We start from the raw sequence: 24250 nt of genomic DNA on the forward strand, positions 1-24250 counted from the left end.
AGCTCCCGGAGGGAGTGGGACAGGCTGGGCCAGCTCAGAGGTGCCCTGGCAGGGTGGGGAGGTGACTCGGGTGACTCAGGGAAGGTCGGGCGGCCGGGCTGGCTCAGCACCGCGGGGCACTCGCCGTGTCCCGGCGCTCCAACCTCTCGCCCTGGCATCCTCTGCAGCCCCTGCACATGCAGCRTGTCATCAGCTGTGACACACTCTGCTGACGTCCCCGGATCATGTGGCATCAACCCCGGCCGTAATTACCGGCGCAGGAGCTCTTCTCCCCTCCCTGTTCTCTGCTGCTGCCGGCCGTGCCGGGCTCCCCGGGGTCCGCGGCCAGAGCCCAGCCCGCTGCCCCCTAAATTGGGGGCTGCTCATCACCCCCAGGCACGCAGCACACCCCCAAACCCTGCTCCCCTCGGAGCCTTGCTGGTTCGAAGCAGGGAGCACCGGGATGCAGGACCCCCTGCAATCCAAGCATTGCCCCCCGCCCCTCCCAAAATCCCACCAGCACGTGCTGCGGGAGGGGACAAGCCTGTCGGGGTCCCCGCCATGGCTGGACACCCCAGGAGGGGACAGGCAGGTGCCAGGCTGGGCTGGCCGAGGGCAGTGAGGAGCACTGCAGCCCTCCCGAGGAGGGGGAGCCGGGCTTGGAAAAGGCTTTTGCTTTTTCTGCTTTCCTTTTTGCCGGAGAGAAGGGATCTCTTGTGCAGTGCCAARAGGCACGGGAGGCTCAGAGCTGCCTTTGTTCGAGGGGAGAAGACGATGCAGAYCCTGCAGCCTCCCTGCTCAAGCTGCACCAATTACTGCTCTTCTCCTCCCTCAAAGGGATCATCGTGGGTGGGGGGCTCGGGGTGGCCCCCGAGGACTCAGCAGCCAGAGACCATCCTCTGCTGGGTCACTTTTCCAAAAACACCCCAAAACCAGGGCACATCACGGATGGAGGAAGCAGAATCAAACCTCCCGGGGACCCCCGTGTCCCCCCAGCCCCCTCCTGCTGCTCCCTGCCCCACAGCAGGTGGGCAAATCCTCGCCTTCCACCAACAACAGCCTGACAAGCTGTAACAGGATTGCCCGAGGCCACAGCCCTCCAAGCTGTCTGCTCCTGCCCAGCAGGCCAGGAATGGTGAAAAGAGGCTCCAGCCCTTCCAGGGGTCCCYTCCAGCCACAGCCCAGACACCGCAGTGAGGGGTTGAACGAGAAGGTGCCTGGGAGACTCCCAAGCTCAGAGCATCAGCACAGCRTCCCCAAACCCTCCCTGGRTGAGGAGAGAGCCGGGGATGAAGGYGCAGTGAGCAGGTGACACTGCAGTCACACAGTGACACCAACCTGCAGGTCCAGGGGCCACCCAGGTCACCGTGCGGCCACGGCATCCTCAGGGGACACAGGGAGAGGTGACAGTCCCCCAAGGCTCTGCTGGGCACGTGGTGGTCCTGCACTATCGGGACACACCGCTCCCCAAASCATCCCCTCGATGGAGACGGGCACAAACCAGCGAGACGAGTTGGCCAGTGCTCAGCTGCCGCTGAAACCAGCCCGGCGAGCCAGCCCGGCCCGGGAGCAGCGGCTGTCGGCACCGCTTCCCGCAGCTGGGCTTGGCTCCCAGTCAGCTCCCCCCTCCCCAGGCTCCCTCCCTGCCAGGCAGCAATCAGCCCTGCATTCACAGGGCTGCGGGAAGATGACTCGGCAGCGAGTCAGACCACTTTGGGGACAAATGTGCAATCAGTCCCCAGCAGCACGCCTCGCTCCCCTGGCAGGCCGGCACAGCTCCAGGGAATGCCCTGAACGAGGGGTGTGGGCATGGGTAGCACAGCACCTTGCTTTGCTTCTGTTCCCCCATCCCAAAAAATAACCCCCCCAATCTGGGGTGCTCGCCCACTCCTTCAGTATCCTCCTGCCCCACGAGCTCCCAGCTCGGGCAGGGGGACCACGGAAAGCTCTGTGCCATCTATCTGTCTTCCCTGAGGATGGTCCCGGGAGTGGAGCAGCTGGAAAGCCTCAGCTCCAGCCTGTTCTCCCTGTCAGACAGCAGCAGCACAACTTTCCAAGCCCTGAGAGCCTGGGATCCTCGAGGYTGATGTGTGCCCTGATCCCACCCGGCTGCATGAGCATCCCCAAAACCAACCTGGGCAGCACAACAGCCACCCTTTAACCCACCAAATTCAGGGACAGGCCCCTCCCCTGCCATCCCAGCCCCGATTTCCACRGATTTGATCCCCCAAACAACATTTCCCTCCCCATCTCGGGCACTGGTGTGCCGCTACTGCCGCGCACTGACATTTCTTTCCCCGGATGCCACTTATTTATAGCATGCCTGACCTTTTCCCCAAGTTTACATCCTCCTCTCCCTTCCCTTCCACCCACCCAACTCTGGAAACCACCCCCGGGATGCTCCTAAGCCTKGCTGTGTGCAGACATTCCCCAGGGCCCCACTGGGATGTGGTTCCCCCCATGGACAAAGCTGGGGGTGTCTGTCAGGGCCCCCTCCTTCCCCACCGCGAGGAACCACTTCCAATTCAAGCAGCTGCCTTTGAAATCCAGATGGTTCATAATTCTTGCCGGGGAAGAGGAGAAAGTCTGAGCACAGCCCCCTGCGAAGGAGGGCTGGGGAAAGCAGCAGGCTCCAGCCGTGTGGGTGGGATTTGCCAGCGAGTTGCAGGCTGGAAGGGCAAGGGAGAGCCGGGAAAGCYTCAGCATTGCAGCCCAGCGCAGGGCCCAGCGCTGTTCCCCCAAACCGCAGCGATTTTTTTCCCTGTTTTCCCCAAATAGATCCCCCATCCCTCTCTCCTTGGGCAGTGCAGTGGGTTCCCTCCCTTGCAGGCGCCTCCCAGCACCCAACCTCTGCTCAAATCTGGGAAAAAAATTGCTCTCTGGAGCTCGAGAGGCTGCTCCAGTGGAGAGGGAAAGCACGTTTGGAAAACACCCAGCTTCAGCATCCATCCCTTCGCAGAGCAAAGCCCGCTGTCCCTGCCAGCCCGGGGGTGGTGGGGGTGGTCGGGTGCCAGGAAKGGCAGCCCGGCTGCTGGAGGAGCCCCTCACCCTCGCTGTCTGTCCCTCTGTCCCTCTGTCCCCAGAGGCGATGGGCTCCGGCGGCCACCCCGACCCCCCGGCAGCCGGCCCGCGCCGCCTCTGCTGCTCTAATTACTCCTCTCGCACCCGGCGCCGGGGCCCTCCGACCAAATTACGATCGATCCTTTGCTCCAGCCCAATCGATGCCATTGATTGAGGCATTAGAAAGACAAATCCGGGCTCCCCGCCCCGGGAAGGCGGCGGCAGCCTCGGGGGGTGGGATCCACCCCGCATGGAGAGACGGGGGATGCACAGGGATGCCCTCACTTGATGCTCTCCATCCCTAAGGAGAGGGCAAACACYCTCGAGGACCTGAAAGCACCAACTCACTTGTTCTCCAGCTGCTGGACACAAGACAACCGCCAAAAAGACATCAGGGATCTGACTCCTGGAGCACACAGCCCGGATCAGTCAGAAATCGCTGGCAGGAAAGGACTTCCCTCCCAAAACCTCCCCTGCTTCTGCCCAGCTCCCTCTCTTTTTTCATAAAAKAAAGGATTTTCCCTTAACCTGCTGAATCAGCAAATCCAGCCTGCATCCCTGCATCCCAGMCACCTGAATTAAGCAGCAGTTTAATAGCACGGGCAGCTGATGAACCAAATAACCCGGGGAAAAGGAGAGTTCAGTGAGGCGGCCCTGCATGGGATTGGGATGTTCTGGTCCAGCTCTGAGTGGGATGGGGATGCTCTGGTCCAGCCCTAAACGGGATGGGGATGCTGTGGTCCAGACCTGGGGGGCTTGGGGTTGCTCTGGTCCAGCCCTGAATGGGACAAGAATGCTCTGCTCTAGGCCTGAATGGGATGGAGATGCTGTGGTCCAGTTGTCTGTGGGGTGGTGATGCTCTAGTCCAGCCCTGAATAGATTGGGGATGCTCTGGTCCAGCTCTATATGGGATAGGGATGCTCTGGTCCAGCCCTGTGGGGTTTGGGGATGCTCTGGTTCCATCCTGTATGGGATGGGGATGCTCTGGTCCAGCCCTGTATGGGATGGGGATGCTCTGGTCCAGCCCTGAATGGGACAAGGAGGCTGTGGTCCAGCCCTGAAGGGGACGAGGATGCTCTGGTCCAGCACTCGCCAGGACAAGGATGCTCTGGTCCAGCCCTGAATGGGATGGGGATGCTCTGGTCCCACCGTGCATGGGTTGGGGATGCTCTGGTCCAGCCCTGTGGGGTTTGGGGATGCTCTGGTCCCATCCTGTATGGGATGGGGATGCTCTGGTCCAGCCCTGTAGGGGATGGGGATGCTCTGGTCCAGCCCTGTAGGGGATGGGGATGCTCTGGTCCCATCATACATGGAACAGGGAGGTCATGATCCAGCTCTGTCCAGGCACAGGGATGGGCCATCCTCCATCACACCACATGAGGAACAAATTCCAGAGCTGCCCACCAGCCAGGCTGCAGTGGGGAATAATTGAATCACAACCTCRACAAGGGATCACTGGCTAAAATCCCCCCTGGCCCAGCGTTACACAGATGGGAAACAGAGGGGGGCCACCCCTGAGCCCCCTCCTCCCGTGCCTCCCAGGAGCAGATAATAGACCCCGCGTGAGCAAATTACAAGGAATTTGCAGCCATCCCATCTAATCCACAGGGGAGACATCTGAATCCTACAAGGAGCATTTGGCTTCTGGGTATAGAGGAGCTTAGAGACATGCAGAGGCATTAAAATCACGCATGGGGATTAAGCTGGGAAGTGGGAAGGGAGAGCACAGCTGGAGACCATGGGTGGCTGTGGGAGAAGATGGTTGGGGCTATCCAAGGGCTGTGGGCAAACTGGTTTTGGGCAATGTCCAAGMGTCCTGGTGTCCTGATCTGGGTTTGGAGCTGAGGCATCAGCGGTGGAGATGGGAAACCACAGATGCTGCCAGACAGGTGGCATTTGACCATGGTGTGCTAGGRAGTCACAGGGTTTTGGGTGACACGTGCTGCAGCCCATGCCCAAACCCACACCCAGGTCAAAGCACCCAGCCTTGGGGTAGAGCAAAACCAGCTCCAAGCATCCCCCAGGATCRGGTCCATGCCAGTGGGGTCTTCCAAGGATAGACTTTGGCAACGTTCCTCATCATTTGGGATTTATTCTGATCATCTCTAATCCTCTGCCTTGATTGCTGCTGCTCCCAATCTCATTAGCTGGGCTACGCTGGGTCGTTATTGATGTTGGGGGGTGTTTAAAATTGATATTAATCCCATCTCGATAATCTGGTAKTTATTGATTTTTATTTTTAACCTCTCGTGTTATTAAGATGAGCTGTGCCAGGTCCCCATTTCTGGGGGCTGCCCCATCCTCGTGCCACCAGGAAACCCTCAGAGGTGCGACACACGATGCCAAAGGCTCCCAAAAACCTGGTTTATCCCAACCCACGGAGGAGATGCAACCTCTGGCCTCTGCATCACCGAGCTGCCAACAAACCCAGCAGCACTGACCCCCAGTTGCTCTCCTTTAAACCTGTTATTATCATTTTTCTTAATTATCGCAGAAAGAAGCAGCTTCCACTCGGCCCATTCAGGGGCATCGCGAGAGCCTGATGAGGAAGGAGCCATTAGCACCCCATCAAAACAGCATCTCMAAAAGGATCTTTGACAAAATTGTCACCGGAGAGGCAGGGGGAGCGAGGCAGCCCGGCACGGCTGTACATCATTTTGACAGCTCGTATTAAAGCARCTTCAGGCACCTCTGGGAAATTACCTCCCCGTTAAACAGAGCTGGGAGCAGGCACAGCGCCCGGGGGCTGAGCTGGGGCAGAGCAGGGCAGGGAGGGGGTGCAAACCGAGGGGCTGTGCCTCAGTGTCCCCGAGCAGGGACACAAAGCCACAGCTGCCACAACCCAGATGCTCGGAAGGGGTTCCCTCCTCAGCCCCTCTCCCGATGCTGAGCTGCAGCTCAGAGCTGATGGCTGCTCAGCCGCCTCCTCTCCAGACCCTTGGCAAAAAGCAAAATGCCAATAACTTGGGGAACAGCTCGTGTTTAGCTTGGCAGGCCGGCTATTGTTCCTATACTGCAAACGCACGGATGGCACAGACACGTTTGGAGGGAAAGCAAGCTGTTCCCCCAGCCCCGAGCTGGAGGCACATCCAGAAGGGCTTTTTGGGACAAAACCACCTCCAAAGGCTCCCCAAATTAATGGGGTGGGAGAAAACCTGCTGCAATATCCCTTCCATCCCCATAGTAACCCATCCCTCCATCCCAATCGGGCTGCTCTGGGCATATTTCTGCCCAAAGGCAGCAAGTTTTTAGCACAAGGTAGGAGAAAGCATGGAGCAAAGCCAAAGTCAAGTACCACCAGCTCCAGCGAGTGCCTCGAGGAGTTCAGGGGCAGCAAAGCAATGCAGAGGCAGCAGTCCAAGGTAAAGATGTGGGGGTAGGGAGGGCAGCTCGGTGGTCTTGCTTTATTTTTAGTTGCTGGGTTTCCGAGCCAACAGCTTAACAGGGGAGGTTGTTTTAATTGGAACTCCAGTCACTAAGAAAAACACAAGGAGAGTAAATATAGAAAAATAGTCATGTTTCTGAAGGTTCTTTGGTATTTGCCTAATTAAATGGAGCGTTTTAATTACAAATCAAACAGTGCCATTTAAAAAAAAAAAAATAACCCACAGGCATTCGCCTTGATTTGAAGAGCAGCTGACACCGACTTGGAAAAATAAGTCTGGACCCACTCATTTGCAGAGGAGAGTTGGAGTGACCCCAGGATGGATCAAAACYATCAGGGTGATGAAAGATGAGGGACCAAAAGATGAGGAGTTGATGGACCCCAAGTGATGTGGGATCCAAACCCACCCCAGCTCCCAGGGATCCCATTGCTGGAGATCCTCARCATTGTCTGGATGCCAATGAAGAGGTGGCTATCCCCTGGTCCAGCGGTGGGGGAAACTGCTGGTACTGATAAGATGTTCCTCAAAGCCAGACACCCCAATTCGAGGATTTGGGAAGAGCAAAACAGCCCATGAACCATGCGAGAGCTACAGACATCGAGATGCCAACCATCTGGGCACGCACGATGAGCAAAAAGCCACTTTCCTGTGTTGTTCCAGACATCCTGGTGTCAGGCATCACCAGGTACTGAACCTTTTCCAAGCCAGAGACACCCCAGAGCTCTTTTTGATCCTTCTTTCCTCCATACCTGAGCAATGCACAGCCACCACTCGCAGCTGTGCAACCACAGCTCCCTGCCTGCCACTCTGGAAACGGCTCCCCAGCAATTACCTCCACAAAAAAAAAGTTATTAAGAAACGTCTTATTCTGGAAGGGATTAGAATGGCAGTCATTAAAAAAAAAAAAATTGGCATGAAGAACTATGTATATTGCAAAACAAAATGTGTTGCTTTTTAATATGTTTTTATAACCCAAACAAATTTGTTTCTCACACTCCCAGGCTGGAAAAAGGAGCCGTCCGACAGTTTAGGATTGCAGTTTGCAGTCAGCTCCGCCAAGGAATCTGTTGCAAAGCTGTCGCAGCAAATAAATGCCGGTTCCCTGCTGTGCTGCGGCTCCGCCGGCCCCGCTCCGGTCACCGCACGGCCGCGGCTCCCGGGGAAGGTGACACGGAGCGGGGACAGCAGCCGCGAGCAGCAGCCGCACGTACCTGCGTCACCCCCGCTGACAAGGACACGGTGGCCTTGCACAGGCTTTGTGAGCAGGCACAGCCTCTGCAGGGGCATCGCCGCAGCCCTCCGTGGGCTGGGATTTCACCAGGAGATGCCCAGAGGGCAGGAATCCTCCTCTGATCACCCCATCCCCGTGCGCTCCTTCCCCCACCACCATCCCCTTTCCCCTCTCCCACCCGGGCCTGACTCCTCACCAGCGAAACGGGAGCAAGAAAATCCCAGCAGATGACTGCATTTATTTATTTATTTATTTTATTTTCCCGGGAACAAGTGCAGAGCCCCAGCTCCTCGAAGCCTCGCCGAGATGTGAAAGCATTTGAATATATGAGCATCCCTTTGAGGCTCTGACAAGGAGATGCAGCTCCAGGCACAGCCGGAGCATCCCTGCAACCTAAAGCCAAGGATGCAGGAAAAACACCTGCAGGGACCTGGGGTCATTCCCATGAGGGGAAAGGACCAACACAGCCTTGGTGAGCTGGGAAAACCTCAGAGAATCCTTTAGGAACAGGGCAAGCAGAGCAATCCCCTCCCTGCAGCAGCCCTGCCCTACATGCTTTCCTCCCCCAAAACATCCACGACTGTCACCTGCCTTTCATCAGCAGAGCAGCCAGACAGGGGCAGGAGACGCTGCTCCCAAATTCCCCACGCTGTCATCATCGCAACCGGGGGAATCTGGAGATTCCCAGCTGGCTGCCTGAGGGGGTCCAAGGAAATTATGCATTCCCTGCAGGAAAGCTGCCTGCAGCAGGCAGGGAGCCATCCCCGGCAGCCCCCGGGGGGGATGCTGGAGCTCGCTCTGCTTTATGCTCCGAGAATGGCTGATTCACGCTCATCCCAGGCTTCCCCTGAAAAACCTTGGATGAGGACAGCACTCCAAGCTGGGCGGGTGTCTTCCACAGCCCCACGCTGGGCTTCCCTTCGGGAGGGGAGCTGTGAGCCAAAACCGTGGCGTTTTGTGTAAAAACATGAGAGAGGGCCTTACGAATTAATTAAGGAGAACCAGGCATTCCTGGGGTAAAGCAGCCCAGCCTCAGCGACCTGCAGCTCCCCCCATGTGCAGCTCCGACCCGAGGAGCCTGCCTGGTTTTAGGCAGCACTAAAAAGTCATATATTTAAATATATTTTTGCCTTTAAAATGAAGTCCTTGAATGATGTAAAGCAACAGATAAAGGATGGTGCAGGCTCAGAAAAGGAGCAGRAATCCCCCAACACGAGCCAGGTTAGATGTCAGGGGATAGAGAAAGCAGGATAAAAGCAGGAATTAAAATGTCCTGGATGGATGGAAGAGCTGGGATTGTTTTCAGAGCACTTTCTGCCCTGTGAGGACAGGCTGGGCAAGGAGCAGGAAGAGCAGCTGGGCACCCATGAGCAGTGCCCACATTTCCCCTGTACCGATCACCCCAAAACCTTTACCATCCCTCAGACTCCCTGCAACATCCCCGGGCTSCACCTGAGGCCACGCACGCATGCGAGGATGGATGCAATTAACGGCACCGCGCTTCGGAAACCCCTAATTGGTTTTCAGGACGGACGCAGGTCTCTGCTCTTGGGTAACTGTGGCCGTGAGCAGCACCGGGAGGGGATTAGAGCAGGGGGACAGGAGGATATTTATGACCGCTGCGAGATAAAGAGCGGGGTGAGGCGGGTGACGCTTATCCCCCGGCACCGCTCCATCAGCGCCGCACCCAAGGCGCGATAACGGCTCCGAAATGTTGGGTGTGATGGATGCTGCGGGAGACTGACAGTTGCTGGGGCAACCGCAGGCAGAGGTGTCCAGTCCCCCCCTCCGAGGGGCTCCAGGAGGGATGGGGTCCCCCCGCCAGGGTCAGCTGGGGACAAGCTCATTGGCCGGGGAGCAGCATTACACGGCACAATTAATTTTTATGGGTAGCCGCGGTTTTAATTGCTTTGTGGAGGCTTGAGGGTGCGTTTACAGGAGCAACATGAGGGATGCGGAGAATAAGGAGACCCCTCCGAGGGGCTGCGGCGGGGTGGTGGGATTCGAATCCCCTAAATTCACCGCTGATTTTGGAACAAAAGCATCTCCCCAGGCAGCTCTGTAAGCCAGGCAGGCAGTGCCTGACTGTGCCACGGGGTATCAGGGAACACGCCACCGCATCCATCTCCCTGGATAACGAGGTTTTCCTCGCCGGGAGCGGGGAGCACAGCACGGGGGATGTTCATTAGTGCCTGCAAAGCCACGTGGAGACACACACGGCTGCCAGGGCACGGCACGGACCCTGCGGATACACACGGGCGGGAGCTGCGGTGCTGAACCAGCCACAAAAGGTCTGCTCCGGCCCAAAATTACCCTTTGTGTCTGGGAAACGAGCTAAAAACAATTTCCCTGTGTACTGAGCAGCACCAGCACGTTTTCCTGTCCGTAACAAAGGCAGGGAGAAGCAGGACTCCCCTAACAGGCCATGGCAGCCACTCCTGCCCAGAGCCCTCCAAGCAGCATTCCCTGGAGCCCTCCAAGCAGAATCCACACCTGAACCACCTCACACCGAAATCCTGGTCCTGCTGGAGGATGTGCCCGCTCTCCCTATCCTGATGCACACACCAAGGATGGTTTCCCAGGGGAGGGGACACCTTCTCACAACCAGCACCATCACACAGCCCAGCCATGCTGCCAGTACCTGAGAGCCACTGGGTCACCAAAAGGAGCAGGAGTAAGGCCAGAGAAGGTGGAAGGGGTTCCCATCCCCTCATGTTCTGCAGCTGTTGGCTTGGGATGCTCTGGGTGCATCCCATCAGGGCTGTTTTCACTCCTGCATCCTTCCCCACCCCACATTCTGCTCCTATTCATGCCCATGCTTTTGGGAGCTCTGTCCCCCTTCACTCCCCTCACCCATGGGAATGCCTGTGTTCCCAACCCAGGGCAGCAATGTCCTCCCCCACTCAAAATCCTCTTCCCCCCTTCAGCCCACATTGATTATTTTCCTCCATTAAGAAGCAGCATCCGTGGCTACAAATCCGCCAGCAGCTCATCCCTCACCCCGGCCTCCCCTCTCCAGGGCTCCTCCATTAGTGCCTCCCTCCATCCATCTATCCATCCATCCATCCCAACATCAACCTCATCAAAAGCTCCTTAAAAAATCCTCTAAGCCAGGAGTAAACCCCCTCCTAGAAGGGGGGCAATGTGTTCACTACCCTGCCCTCCAGCTGCGGGGCAATGTGTGCACCTGGCCCAGCCAGAAAACTTCACCTAGAGAATTCCACACCAGAAAATTCCCCATCAGAACATTCTACATCAGAACATTCCACACCAGAAGATTCCACACCAGAGGATTCCACACCAGAAGATTCCACACCAGAAGATTCTACACCAGAGGATTCCACACCAGAGGATTCCACACCATCACAGTGCCAGTGCCTGCACAGAGCTGTGCCCGGACCCACCACACTCCAGCAAATCCCCCAGCCCCAGCTGTGCTCCACATCTGGGGTTTGGGGACATCTTTTGTGAGACACCTGGAGATCCCTGGGGCAGGGGGGAGGAGTGCAGRAGGTCATGACCCACAGYCTCACGAGTCTCCTCCATCTCCTCSGAGGATCAATCACCTCCAATTATCCCCGAGGCACCGGCACTGGCACAGCCCCTCCCCGGGCACCCGCCCCCGGCTGCCGTCCCTCCAGTGACACCGGGGGAAGGCGGGGGCAGCGGACGAGTGGGCGGTCATCGCTCCCCAGGAAAAATGAGTCCCCCGTGCCCTGCCCTCCTCCTCCTCCTCCTCGCCGGTCCCCCAGGTTGATGCACAAAGAACAGAGCGGGTTGCCGGCGGGGCTGAGTAATGCTCGGAGCCGCTCCTCCCCGGCAGTGAGTAATCCCGCTTTTGTCTCCCGCGCCGGCACCACATTAGCCGGGAACACGGCGTTAAACGCGGGGAATCGGCGCTCGCCGGGAACACGGCGCTCCTGGCACAGCCCCGGCTGCGGCGGTGGCCCGGGGGCGACACCGCGGGGGTGGCACTCGGTGCTTGCACGTCACTCGATGCCACCTCTGCCCAGGATGTCGTGGCATCTGTGCCCGTCTGGGGACACCTGGGCAGCACCTTCTGCCCGGGCACAGCCAGTTCGGGGTTCCACGGCACCCTGGGGTCCCCTCGTCCCGCTGCTGGACCCCACGAAGCATCAGGTCCATGGAGAAGCACATCCCCGCTGGGTGCCATGGAAACGTGGAACAAAGGAGTCTCCGCTTCCACCTGGATTTTCCTCCTTCCCGAGGAAACACCGAGGTGTGAAGGGTTTGACCGCAGCAGCGATGGGTTGCTCAAAACTCCTTCCTGCAGTCTGGGCTGGGGGTTTCAGCCCTGGATTTGCCCCCAGGGCACGTTTTGGGGTGAGGGGGTCAAGCCCGAGGGTCCCAAGAGCATCCTGGCTCTGAGTTCCTTGGCACTGGCGGTACCCGGGCTGCGGCAGCGGCGCAGGGCTGGCGGGCGGCTCCTGCTCCGGCACCCACACGGCAGATGGCGAGSCTCTCGCCTTGTGATTGGATTTTATTTTTTAATTTTTTGGCTGTTATTTCGGTGCTCAGCCCCCTCTCCCCTCCCTTCTCCCTGCCGTGTCCCCTGGCCACCTCCTCCCCGGGAGGAGCAGAGAGGGCAGCCGTGGAAAGTGTCGGATTTTTGCACAAGGGAGCAGAGCCCGACTTTCAGTGCCAACCTGCACATCCTGCTCCCCTGTGGGACATGGCAGGCTGGCAGTGCCCCACATGGGACAGCACTGGTCCCAGCAAGCCCCCAAGCTTCCTGTGGCACTGACAGTGCTGCCAGACAGGGTGGGTGATGCTGGTGTCCCCTGGCTGAGCACATTCCTGGGCACGGGGACATCCTGCCATGCCCTGGGGAGGGGACAGGCCTTGGAAGCGCTGGCAAAGGGACAAACACCAGCCCCCTGTCTGCCCAGCATCTCCCTGAGGGGCCATTTCGACACACGAGTCTGCTGGGTCTCAGAGCAGTCCCCAGCAGGCAAGTGACTGGTGTCACCAACCTGATGTGACAAGCAGCACAGACAGCCCGAGGGATGTCCCTCCTCAGGGCCTGCTCTGTCCTTTGCAGGGGCMCTGACAGCCCGGTGCCACAGCGAGGATGATGCCACTCGTGCCCACAGCACCCAACAAAGCCCCAAAAGTGGGTCACGGCCACCCACAGTGGTCCACACCCCCCCAGCCACCCACGGGAGTGACCAGCGCTGACCAAGAGCACGGTGACGAGGCTCTGGGATGCTCCTGTGGGGACCCAGTTTCTTTCCCAACCCCTTTTCCCCGGTTGTGCAGCCCGAGCCGAGGGAGAAACCTCTCTGCATCGCTCCGAGTTCAGCAGCTCAGCTGCACCGGGGAGAGGGAACGAAAGAAAGAAAGAAAGAAAGAAAGAAAAAAATCCCCAGCGCGGGCAAGACAGCCTATAAATAAAAGCTGGAGAAGTGGGAGGCAGCAGCCACAAGGGCTCTCTGAAGCAGCAAGAAAAGCAGGTGCATGTTGGCTCCGGCTCTGGATGCCTTTGAGTTTCCCGAAGAAGCCCGGGTATCCCTAATAGCCGGGCTCCGGGTGGGAGCGGGGCCGGGCTTCCCTCCCGCAGGCTGGGAAGGCACAGACATCTGAAGAGAGAATTCTGCACAGGATGGATGGGAGAGACGTCGCTGAGCCTGGGGAGTGACGAGAGACGAGGAAGAGGGAGGAAGGGAGGGGATGGAAGGATGAGAGGGAGCTGCCGTCACCGACACAGCCCCGGCGGCTTCAGGTTTAACGGATGGAGGGGATCCTCCAGGCAGAATTCCTACGGGATTTCATGGTGGATGGAAGGAACTGCCAGAGCTCAGCCTTGGGTGCATCCAAACCGGGATCTCCCCAGRAAGTGCCCTGCGGGGACACAGGAACGGTGGAGGGAAGCAAAATGCCTGTCACTGCCCAGGGTCACCCGGAGCTGCTGGGGACGGGGACCCCGCGCTCTGCCGGCGCCTGCCAGCACGGAAGGAGTGGAAAGAAGAGAGGAAGAGAAGGAGACAGATGGGCAGCGATGGAAACATAAGTTAACTCGAAGGAAGCGGATAAACAGCAGGCAGGGAGCAGATCCCAGCACATATGCTGTGCCGCAGCCAGCCAGGCACAGGGAGCTGCCTCGCCATCCCTGCTCCCCGGGCCTGAGCACGGGGCTGGGCCCTGCAGAAGGACGGCAGCAGGATGGGGTGAAGGTTTGAGGCTTGGGGTGGCAACCCTGGAGGGGTCTGAGGCCAGGGCTTGCAGCTCGGGTGCAGCTCATGGCCAMGGGGTGTTGTGAAAACCCAGAGCAAAATCTGGCCAAAGCCACAGAAGGAACATCCATGGGATGGAGGTGACTCTGGGCTGAGGCATCACAGACCAAACCCCTGTGTGGGTTTGACAGAGGAGAGATGGTTCCTCCCTTGCTGGCAGGGACAGGCAGGATGGGTTTGGGCCAGGTGAGTTCCTCTGCCTCAGTTTCCCCAGCCAGGAGAGGGGAGCAGAGCAGCACCCGCTCCTACAAAGGGCGGGCAGGACCGAACACCGCTCCTGCAGGAGCTGCAGGTCATTTCTGAGGACTCCAGCAGCTGATGGAAAGGCAATGAAGTCAATCCAAAGCCGAAGCAGGGAGGCTGAGACCCTCAAAAGTCCTTGAGCCCTGCAGCACGGCGCTGCCTGCTGATTACCGGGGACCCCAGCGCCAGCACAGCATCACCGGCTGCTCYGGCCAGGCTGCCGCGGCAGGAGGGRACCCCGGCCACCCGCASTGCCCCCCCTGCCCACAGCAGTGCGGCGGGGTCTCTGCTGAGGGGACTCCGCGCTGCCGCAGCCCCCGACTCGCCCGGAATAACAAGCAGGCGGAGCCGCGGAGCTGCCGGGAGCATCTCTCCAGCGACGTTCGGCCGGGTGCTAATGAGCCCCGGGCTCTCCGATCTGCTCAGCGAATGTCATGACCCAGATTAATTGCTCAAAAAGACACCCAAAGGCTGCTAATAAAATTTATAAAAAGAAAAAGGAGGGGAAAAAAAAAAAAAAAGGAAAATCACAACAAGCCCTTTTTAGTAGCCAGCACCCCTCCCTGCGCATCGCAGCGCCCGGAAAGCGCTGCCCGTGTCGGGAATGCGTGTCGGGGCGCTGGGCCAGGCAGTGCCATGGGCGCACACAGCCGCCCTTGTTCCCCGCTCCCCTCGGGGGGTCAGAGCCGCCCGCCGGCCCCGCCGCACAAGGGCCGCCTGTTCCGAGGCACCCGCGCTGCCGGCGCGATGGCTTCGCCTTCCCAGGGACCGCCAGCGTGACCGGATGCKGCCGAGAGACCCCCACAACCCCTGGGGGCTGCAATTCTGTCCGCTCGGGGGGAAACTGAGGCATCAGGAGCCAAGGGCTGCAAGGGACAACTGTTTCCGTGTCACCCAGGTCCCCGCCGGCACGGGGCACTGCGAGCAGGTGGCCTTTGCACCATCCCCAGCCGAGCCCTCCCTCCCGAGAGCAGCCTTTCTCTTCGGAGCCTGCAGACATCAGCTCTCTCAAGCCTTTGATTTCCGACCCTCCGGCAGCGTGTGGYTGCCCTGGGGGCTCTCGTAGCTGTCACTCAGCTGCGTTCCCTCCTGCACCGATTCAGCGACTCCCACGCAGCTCCAGCACTTCCCCCCTTGCCACGGCCACTGCCACCCCAGCGGTGCCACATCAGTGCCACATCAGTGCCACATCAGTGCTGGGGTGGGGAACCCTCTCCAGGGATGTTCTGTACCCAAAGGATGCTCCCACCAGGGCAGGCTCTCCACAGCCGCTGCCTCAATCGGCTGCAGCTTATGGCCGGGCTGTGGGGCCATAATCCATTTACTGCCTCAAAATACCTTCCTGTGCAGAAAAAAAGGGTCTTGATTAACCCATAGATGTGGCAGCTCTCACCCCTCTGCAGCCCTGAGGAAGAGGAGGGGGCTGGAGGGTCTTCCTGCCAAGAAGGCAGGAGGAARAGGAAGAAAGGAAGCAGATGGGAGATGACCACCCACCCGGCTGCTGCTCCCCGGCCTCCAGGACTCCTGACCTAGTTATTAGCCACGGAGGCAAAGCACAGAGCAGRCAGGGATGGGGGAAGAGCCCAGGCYCAGATCTGCAGAAATCAGTGGGTGATGGACAGGTGAACCCAGGGCACTTCCAGAACGCTCTGCGAGACAGACCCTGGCTCGGCGCCACCACAGCTCATCCCGCCGGCGGTCACATCGAGCAGRCGACGAGCCGCCGAGACATTCCCAGATCTGGGAGAAGACACCTCCTGACGRGAGACCTAAACTGCTGCACCCACGCAGCCGAGAGGAGACGTGGGGGCTGCGATCCCCCCGGAGCATTTCCACTGTGGGCACTCGGGGCTGCCGGGGAGGGGCGGCGAGAGAAAACCGGCACAGCTCAAACGAGAATTAATAAGCCGCAAATTGGTAGCAGCGAGAGGAATTAATGCCGGGAAGAGGCTGCCAAGTGCCACGGGGAGAGAGAGAGGCGCTTCCTCGGATTTCCGCTCAGCTCGGAGCCGTGTCTCTCATCCCAGCGGAAGAATGGAGCCGGCCCTGGCCTTGCTTTATCCCAGCACCTTCAGAGGCAAAACCTGCGCGCATCCCTCGGGCTCTCTGGGGAGCACAGCCCCGTCCTGGATCCACCACAGCCTGCTCACGCCAAACCCCGKGTCTGCAGCACGCCAGAGTGTACTCAGCGATGCCAGCAGCTGGATCAGGACCTGTTTGGGCAGCAGCGAGCAGACCAGCKCTATTCCTGCCTCCTGAAACGTGCAGGGCTTGGAAAGCAGCTTGCAGCCTTGCCTGGCACTCCGGGGCCTGATTCCCAGCCCAAAAGCATCACTGCAAGACAAGCACCGTGCTCAGGGATCTCTCCCTGCCGGACAGGAGCATCCCCACTGCCCTGCGCCCATCTGARCGCTCAGAAGGATGCGCAGGGAAGGTGCTCCCCGTCCCCGAYCACCGGGACACCTTGGCAGCCCGAGAGGTGACACTCGGAGCCCGCAGCTTCCGTCGCCTGCTCGGCAGCTCCGCGGCGGTGCCGGCTGCGGGCGGCGGTGGCTGCAGCGGAGGTGGGAGCGATGATGACTCAGGAGATAATGAGGCAGATCAGAGGGAGGAGAGGAGCACTGAGAGGACGCGGCGAGGAGGCAGCTGTGTCCTTCGGGCCTACACCCGCTCCCCCTGACGTGGCACCTCAGCTGGGGGACAGGAAGGCGCACCCCCGGCGCTCTGACTCAGCCGGGGGGCGCGGCAGCACCGGGGTGGGGCGGAAAATTTAACCCCGTCCCTCCTTGTGYCTGGATGGGGGTCTCCAGGCAAGCAGGGGAGAGGGAAGTGGGGCTGCACATGGGGAACCATCAGGAGGATGGCTCTGGGGTCCCCCCAGCCCCCCATCATCGCCCACTGCTCGGGCTCTCGTTGCTGTGCCGCCCCACAGGGAGCCCAGGGCGCTTTGAGCTTCCAACCTCTCATCCCCCCTGCGCCTAAACCTGCCGGTTTCCCAGCTCCCCATGGATAAACAGCCTCTCCTGCTTGGGAAACTGAGGCAGGAAGGCACCAGACTGGCCTGAGGCGGCTGTTTCCCACCAAGCCGGTGAGGGGAGCCAGGAGTCCCGGCTCCTGTGCTCATTTTCATCCCAAGCTCATTTATAAAGCCATTTTCCCTCCATGCCGGTGGCAGAGCAATGCCAGTCACCCACAGGATGGCCAATGTCACTGGGTCACCCTTTGCTTGCCAGTCTGGGTGCCTTCATCCCCACCCAGCGCCAGAGAAGGAGCTTCTACACCTGAGAGATGTCCTTGTCTCGCTGTGTGTCCCCAGGGCACAGCACAGCACCTTTCCCAGCCTCAGTTTCCCCTGTTAACCAAAACCTGCTGCCGAGGCAGACCTGGCCCTGTCAGGTGTCTCAGTGTCCCCCTGTCAGAGTTGAGCCCTGGGGACCTTCCCAGCACAGCCWGACTCCATCTCTCAGCCTCTTCCTTCCCCGGGAGCTGAGCCTTGGCAAGGGGAAGGAGCTGCTTATGCAGAACAAATGGAATCAATCAAAACAAAAGGCAGCGGGCCTGGTTCTATTTATTACCCATCCAAGGGTGTCAAACGCGTCTCCAGACATCCACAGCCATATGGAGAAGGGGAAACCTCCAGGGCCACCTCAGTGGGCAGGGACAGGCAGGGTCAGCCATGCCTGGATGAGGGGACACAGCCACTGACCTGTCACTCACCCTGCTCTGTCCTGGGGTGCATCCCAGTCCCTCCCAGCCTTTCATCCCACTGCTTGGCACCCTCAGCCTGTTCCTGCACCCATCCCAGCCACCCACYGCTCAGGGATGATGGCACAGAGCAGCCAGGCCGTGGGGAGTGGGGGGATGAGGAGCAGGGCACTGACACCTGCCCAAAATAGGCGGCGCTGGCTGCAGCACCACCTCCACGGGCACTGCAGGCACTCAGGATCCAGCAGCGGCATCCAGCCCACGCTGCCGAGTGAACTCAATCTGTGCCTGCTTTTCCAGGAATGCCACTCATGGTGACACTCCYTGAGCTCCAGGGACCTTCTCACCTCTCCCTCGGCTGCTGGAAGAGGKGATGCTGGGCTGCCTGCGTGCTCCTCTCCCCGCTGGGCAGTGCCAGTTCCTCTGGCATGGGAACAGAAGGTGGCAGAGGCAGGGAGACCAGAGGGGTGGTTTATTGACCGCTGGTGAGGCTGCAGCAGGGCAGTGGCGTGTCACAGCCTGGGTGTCAGAGGGAGATGCCAGCTCCTGGCACGTGTGGCCAAGAGGATCTGCAGGAGGTGGGGTCTTTGTGCCTGGGGGCTACTGCAGAACACCAGAGCCTCTTGTCCTGCCTGGCTGGCACGGGCCTGAGCCCAGCTCAGGGCTCACAGCTCCTTGGGCTGGCACCTCCGGCTGAGCCTGCTCTGCTYGCTGTGACTCAGTTTCCCCTTGCTGCAGGCATTGCCCACCCTYTTCCAGGAGCCTGCCCCACCTTCCCATCCTGGGAATTGCTAATCCYGGCGGGAGCAGAGGCCAGGCTCCCGCGGGTCTGGGCTCCAGCTCCGGGGCGTTTGCCCCATCCCGGCGCTGGCAGCACACGGGGCACASCCCTGCGCTGGGAGCCATTCCCCGGGCAATGAGGAGATGCCCGCTGGCCTTCGTGATTCTCAGAGAACAAACCGGCCCACGCAGCTCCCCTCGCCATCCGACTTGGCTGAAGCTCCCCGCTGCATCCCTCCGGGGCTCCGGGGCTGGGCCTGCCCTGCTGGGGATGCACTCGGGGAGCGGGGCAGAGCGGGACTCGCACCGTGCTGAGAGCGCCGAGGCTCCGGGAAGGGCACCCCGCGGGAGCCCGGCAGAGGGGAGGATGGTGCTGGTGATGACGATGACGATGATGACGATGACGATGATGATGATGATGATGATGATGCTCATCGGGGGATGAAGCTCCCGCCGCGGCTGCAGGCTCCCCCTGGCGGCCCCGCCCCGCCCCAGGGATGGCATCTCCCATCATCACCATTCCCATCATCACCATTCCCATCATCACCATTCCCATCTGAGGCATCCCCACCGACAGCATCTCCCACACCGGCAGCATCCCAAATCGGCATCTTTCCCCCCCACCAGCATCCCACACCAGCAGCATTCCCTTTGGCAGCGTCCCACGTCGGTCATGTCCCACCCTGGCCTGATCCCGGGTCCCCCAGCCCTCCTCTGAGCCCCCCCGGCAGCATCCCCCCTCCTCCCAGTCCACCTCCACCCAGCAGAGACTCAGCCCGAGCCCACTCAAATTATATTTCAGAGAGGGTTAATTAAGGGGCTTGCACCTGAGCCCTCCCCAGATCCTGAGGGATCTGACAAACCAATCATGAGGGGCTGGGCCCCCCTTCCATTGAGCAGTTTGGATTGGAAAGGACCTTTAAAGGTCATTAATTCCGGCTCAGTGTGTCCCTGCTATGGGCTGTGAACCTCTCATCATCCCAAGCACCAGCCCCCTCTCTTGCAACCCCACAGATTTTATAACCCTCAAATTCACCCCATCCCCTGCAGAGACCCCTGACTGCACCCAGCTCCCAGCCCAAGCCCCCGCCAGTCCACGGGGATTTTTGCCTCCACCAGACTAAATCCAGCAGCAATCAGGGAAGGGGGGCAGCAGGGGAGGGGGAAGAGGCACTATTTTCTTTTTCCAATTTGATCTTATTAAAACTTCATTCAAAGAAATAGACTCCTCATCTCAAATCTCATGCAAGTTTCATGGCACTGCAGATGGCGGAGTGGGAAAACGCCCGTCACAGAGTTTAATAACAGCACCCAGCCCTCCAACCGGCTCCTCGCTGTGCCAAAACGTCCCCAACGTGCACCCGGAGCATTTTAAGGACCATCCCCCCTCATCCTCTAATGGCTTCGCTCACGTTCTCGCCAGTTAAATCTGCAGCCCTCTCACACGAATAAATAAATCCCCCTGGATGTGCCAGATGCAGGCAGGAGCCCGCTGCCCCGCTGCCCGCCAGGAGATCAGCAGGGCCGGGCCGTGTCCTGCTGTCACCCCTCGCTGCCCGCCGTGCCTCAGTTTCCCCAGCTCCGCAGCTCCCGCTGCGGCTCCTCAGGGAGGGGACACATGCGGGGTGGCAGCAGCGGCGGKGACACCGCCGAGGCCTCCCGTGGGAGCCGGCTATCAGCGCGCTAAACGCTGCGGGTGCCTGGGTGCCTCAGATGTCCCCCGGGCACTGAGGAGCAGCTTTACCCCCCTGCGGCTGCCTCTCGGGCTCCGTGGGAGCGGTGACTAAACAGCGTCCCCAATWCCGTCATTAATAAACATCGATGCCGCTCGGGCGCTGTCGCCTCCGCGCCGAGCGGAGCCCGGCTCAGCATCCCGAGAGGCGCTGATTCACACGGGAGCCGGCTCCCCTCGGCTCCCCGAGCGGGCACGGGGCTCGCAGACGCTGTGCAGACCCCGATCTGGGGAAGGGGAGCTGCTGGAGGCCTCCTCGTCAAGGCTGGCTGATGCTGCAGCAGCCACARACGTCAGCAGGCAGCTGCAAAGCGTTCTGCTCCCATTCCCGGAGCRAGAGGGAAGCCTGGGCTGTGCCCCAGCTCGGGGGTGGATACTGGGGGGACAGGTTTGGGGTCCTGGCTGTGTCACACAGCCCTGCTGCAGCCCCCACCGCAGCTGTGAATTCGGGGTTCCCGAATAACTTGGGGAGCGCTCAGTTTATGGATCGCTCCATCACTCACAACCCCGCACCGACACGGARCGACCGATGGGGAGCCTGCCCGCACGGATGGGGTCAGAGGTACCCGGTGCTGGCTGTCCGGAGCTGCAGGGACATTCCCTGCGAGCTGAGGGGGAAAACTGGGGGAGCTGCCGAGCTCGGAGCGCTGCCGAGCCCGTCCAGGTTCCCCCACGGGARCGGCCAAACCCAGCGCCGGCTCTCGGCATTCTGGCGGGTGATGACCGCGCACCCACAGACATCCTCTCCTGGAGCATCCCAGCGTGTCCAGAGCCTTCTCCGGCAGAGCCCCGCACCAGCCCGAGCCTCCTGCCACAAGGGGGAACTCCTGGGCTGGAGAAATCCATCCCAGAGGTGCTCCATCCACGGCTTCGCACCCTCAGCCCTCCCGGGGAAGGCTTTTCCCAGGGAAGGATGCTCTGCCCTCCCTCGGCTCGAGGGATCCCGGACCCCTTGGCTTGCCCCAAACCACCTGAAGGCACCTGCCGTCACCCTGCCCCAGGACAGGGGTTGGGTTCACGGGATTCCCATCTCTGACCTCCTTTCTCCAGCTGATCCAATCCAAGGGATGRAGGCCAGGCAGGCTCACGGAGGGGGAGGGAGTTTGACTGAAYAAAGGAGCGTTCCTGACACATCTCCGACAGTAGCACAAAAAAAGCCACCAATTCTGCGTGGGTGGCTCGGTCGAGCGAGGACAGSCTGGACACTTGTATCAGCATTGGGAAGGAAAGCCAGAAGGACTTCCAGGAAAAATGTCACTGGTCTGGCTCCCGCTGCTGACCTGCAGCACCCACACAGCCACCGAGGAGGCAGGATTTGCATCCCAGCTGGGTTTGCCACGCWCTGGAGTGAGCCCCGAGTCCTTCAGTGGGGCAGAGATAAGAACTGAGCACAGGKTGCCAGCCTGGCTGGTGCCATCCAGTGTTGCATTCCCACAGCCAGGTCAGGCTTTGTGGCCACTGCTCTCCCACATAATTTATCTCCCCCTCCATCTCCAGGAAGGCTCCAGCAGCAGAGGATGGTGTTTGAGTTGGCCCCGCGGCTCTCCAAACAACGGGGCGTTTCCAAGATAAATCTCCTTGCGGTGCTGCTCGAACTGAGCCCACGGGAGTGTCTGTTTGGGGAAAAGTATCGGATAAACTCCCGGCTGGGTGTGACCCAGGGCTGACCAGAACCCACGGGAGGGCCCCACTTGTCTGGGGGATGCAGGAACATCGATGTAACCAGAGATCAGGCACACCTGGATGGGACCTGGGCAAAACTACGGGGAAATGTGGCACCAAGAGAGGCAAACAGAGATGATGAGAGGTGCAGCGGGCTTGGGAAGTTGTCTATCCAAGCTCAATATCTCCCCGTGGCTTCAATCTGCACAGGAATATTTTCAGGAGAAAGGAAAGCATTCCTTTGCAGAATAATGCATTGGGGAAAGGGTGGGGGATGCTGAGGAGTTTTCCTGCCCCCAAGATGGAATACCAGGAGCGAGGGAGAAGGAGACAAAACAGAAACAGGGCCACAAAGATGCCAGGAGGGTGGAAAAGAGAGGCATGGAGCGGCAGGATTAGCAATGATAAACTTGCAGCTAAACTGGGCTTATGTCAGCATGTATTACCCGGGAGTGACAGCAATGATGGGCTTGCTCATCTGCCATTTATAAGTGGCAAATTCTCCCTCCATCCTGTTTACTATGAATTAGCTGGCATATGTCTAATCGTCTTTGCAAGCACCACTCGACTGGCAGAGATTAAGGCCCTGCTCCTCCTCCAAACCAAGCACTGCTCTCCACTGCAAGGCTGCAGGACACTGCTTCCACCAGGGACGGTGGCAGGGGACTGAGGATGGCACTCAGTGACACAAAGAGAGTCCCCCCAGCCTCACAGCCCTCCAGAAACCCAGAGTCCTAAAGCAGCCAGGCCTCAGAGTGAGAAAYCCCTGCTCCTCCAAGAGAGCCTGARCAGCTCKGTTCAYRAGACAAGCCCTGCTCTGTGACTGCTTCAGGCCCAAAGGTGTGGGATGCCATCACCTGGATGCTGTCAGGTGGATGGGACAGGGAAATAAGCACGAACAGGGACTTGAGAGACCAGCAAGAATGAAACCCTTGACTCCTTTCCAAGCAACTGCTGCACTTGAGCACATTGCCAAGGCAGAACCCRACTGATTTCCATCAAAACCATGAAAACCAGCTTTAGGCAGGGATCCACACGGAGAAGAGCTGGGATGGYGAAACCCAAGGCAGTTATTAAACAATAAAGCAGCTCCAGAAGTGTGTGCCTGTGTAGGGGGGTGTTTGCATGGCCCGCTGCCTGCCCCGGGCCGTGTGTTCTTTGGCGAGCAAGGTGCTGCCTGGGCGGTGGGAGACCCTTGGCTGACACTGGACTGTTCATCAGGGGTGTCAAAACAGCCTTGGAGGGCTTGGAAAATGCAGCTCTCAGAGCAGGCTGCTCCAGCGCAGCAGCGGGAGCCCTGGGAGCCAAAGTAAACAGTGACTCAGGAAGGGAAGGAGCAGAGGGGATTACAGGGGGATGGCTCTGCTGGGAGGCAGCRAGGGGCACGGAGAGAGAAGGCTGCTCTCACCTGCACGGGATGGGTTTGAAGAGCCGTTTGCCTTCCTGCCATGATGCTGAGGAAGCAGCGCAGCTCCTGCTGCCCCAGGGCATGAGCAGTCTGAGATCAGGGCTGCGGGAGTGCTGAGCTTTGCAGAACATCCTCGCTCTCTTAAGCAAATGCTTTTCCCTCTGTATCCCTCACTGTCTCTCCAGAGCAGAGATAAATTCATCAGAGCCTTATCTCTGATGGTTAATAGCATGTTTGTGCACCAGATTCTGGGTGGGATCAGGACAGAGAGGAAGCCTCCCCTTCCCCCTGATAGTCCACCGTGGCTCCCACACCCCAGCAGAGGAAAAGGGAGCTGGRTCCACCTTCTGCACGCAGTCCAAGYCTGGGGAAGCAGCTCTTGCTGTCACCAGCAACGTGTCCAGCAGCGCTGGCACCTGAGCTGGGTCACCAGCTTGAGCATCCCCCTGCCACTCTCTGGGCTTGTGCCACTCCCTGGGCTGGTGCCACTCCCCGGGCTGGTGCCACCCTCCAAGCTGGTGTCATCCCAGCCCCGCTGCCCGTCACTGGTGTCACCCCCTGGGCTGGTGTCACCTCCTGCCTCGGTCTCTTTGGCACACGCAGTCGGTGTGCCGTGCAATGAGCAGCTGGCCCKGGTTTGCCGGGGGCTGTGGCCGGGGAGCCAGGTCTTGGCTGTGAACGGGAGATGTGCAGCACTCCCCAGGCTGCCCGGGGACTGCCCAGGGCCAGCCAGATGCTGTGTGCTCGGCCGGGAGAGGACACAGAGCCCTGCTCACAGCAGCCACGCAGCACGGCTGCCTTGTGCCTCTG

At 59.8% G+C, this 24250-nt stretch overlaps 1 protein-coding gene across 6 annotated transcripts in view; it reads right to left on the reverse strand.

Annotated features, from left to right (window-relative positions):
- Positions 1–21638, reverse strand: part of IGSF9B (immunoglobulin superfamily member 9B) — a 71927-nt gene extending 50289 nt beyond the window's left edge. For 3 of the 6 annotated variants that reach the window (XR_008966172.1, XR_008966171.1, XM_057378786.1), the window contains exon 1: positions 21408–21638. Coding sequence is in view for 4 of the 6 variants with exons in the window: in XM_057378786.1 (XP_057234769.1) it covers positions 21408–21588 (181 nt within the window). In the remaining 2 variants the exon portion in view is untranslated. The remainder of the gene's footprint in view (positions 1–21407) is intronic. The other 3 variants (XM_057378780.1, XM_057378782.1, XM_057378781.1) reach the window with 3 other exon arrangements.
- Between the last annotated feature and the right edge of the window lie 2612 nt (positions 21639–24250).

The sequence above is a fragment of the Malurus melanocephalus genome, unplaced genomic scaffold (genome assembly GCF_030028575.1).
Source record: "Malurus melanocephalus ecotype Western Australia unplaced genomic scaffold, MMel_1.1 scaffold_374, whole genome shotgun sequence".
NCBI lineage: Eukaryota > Metazoa > Chordata > Aves > Passeriformes > Maluridae > Malurus > Malurus melanocephalus.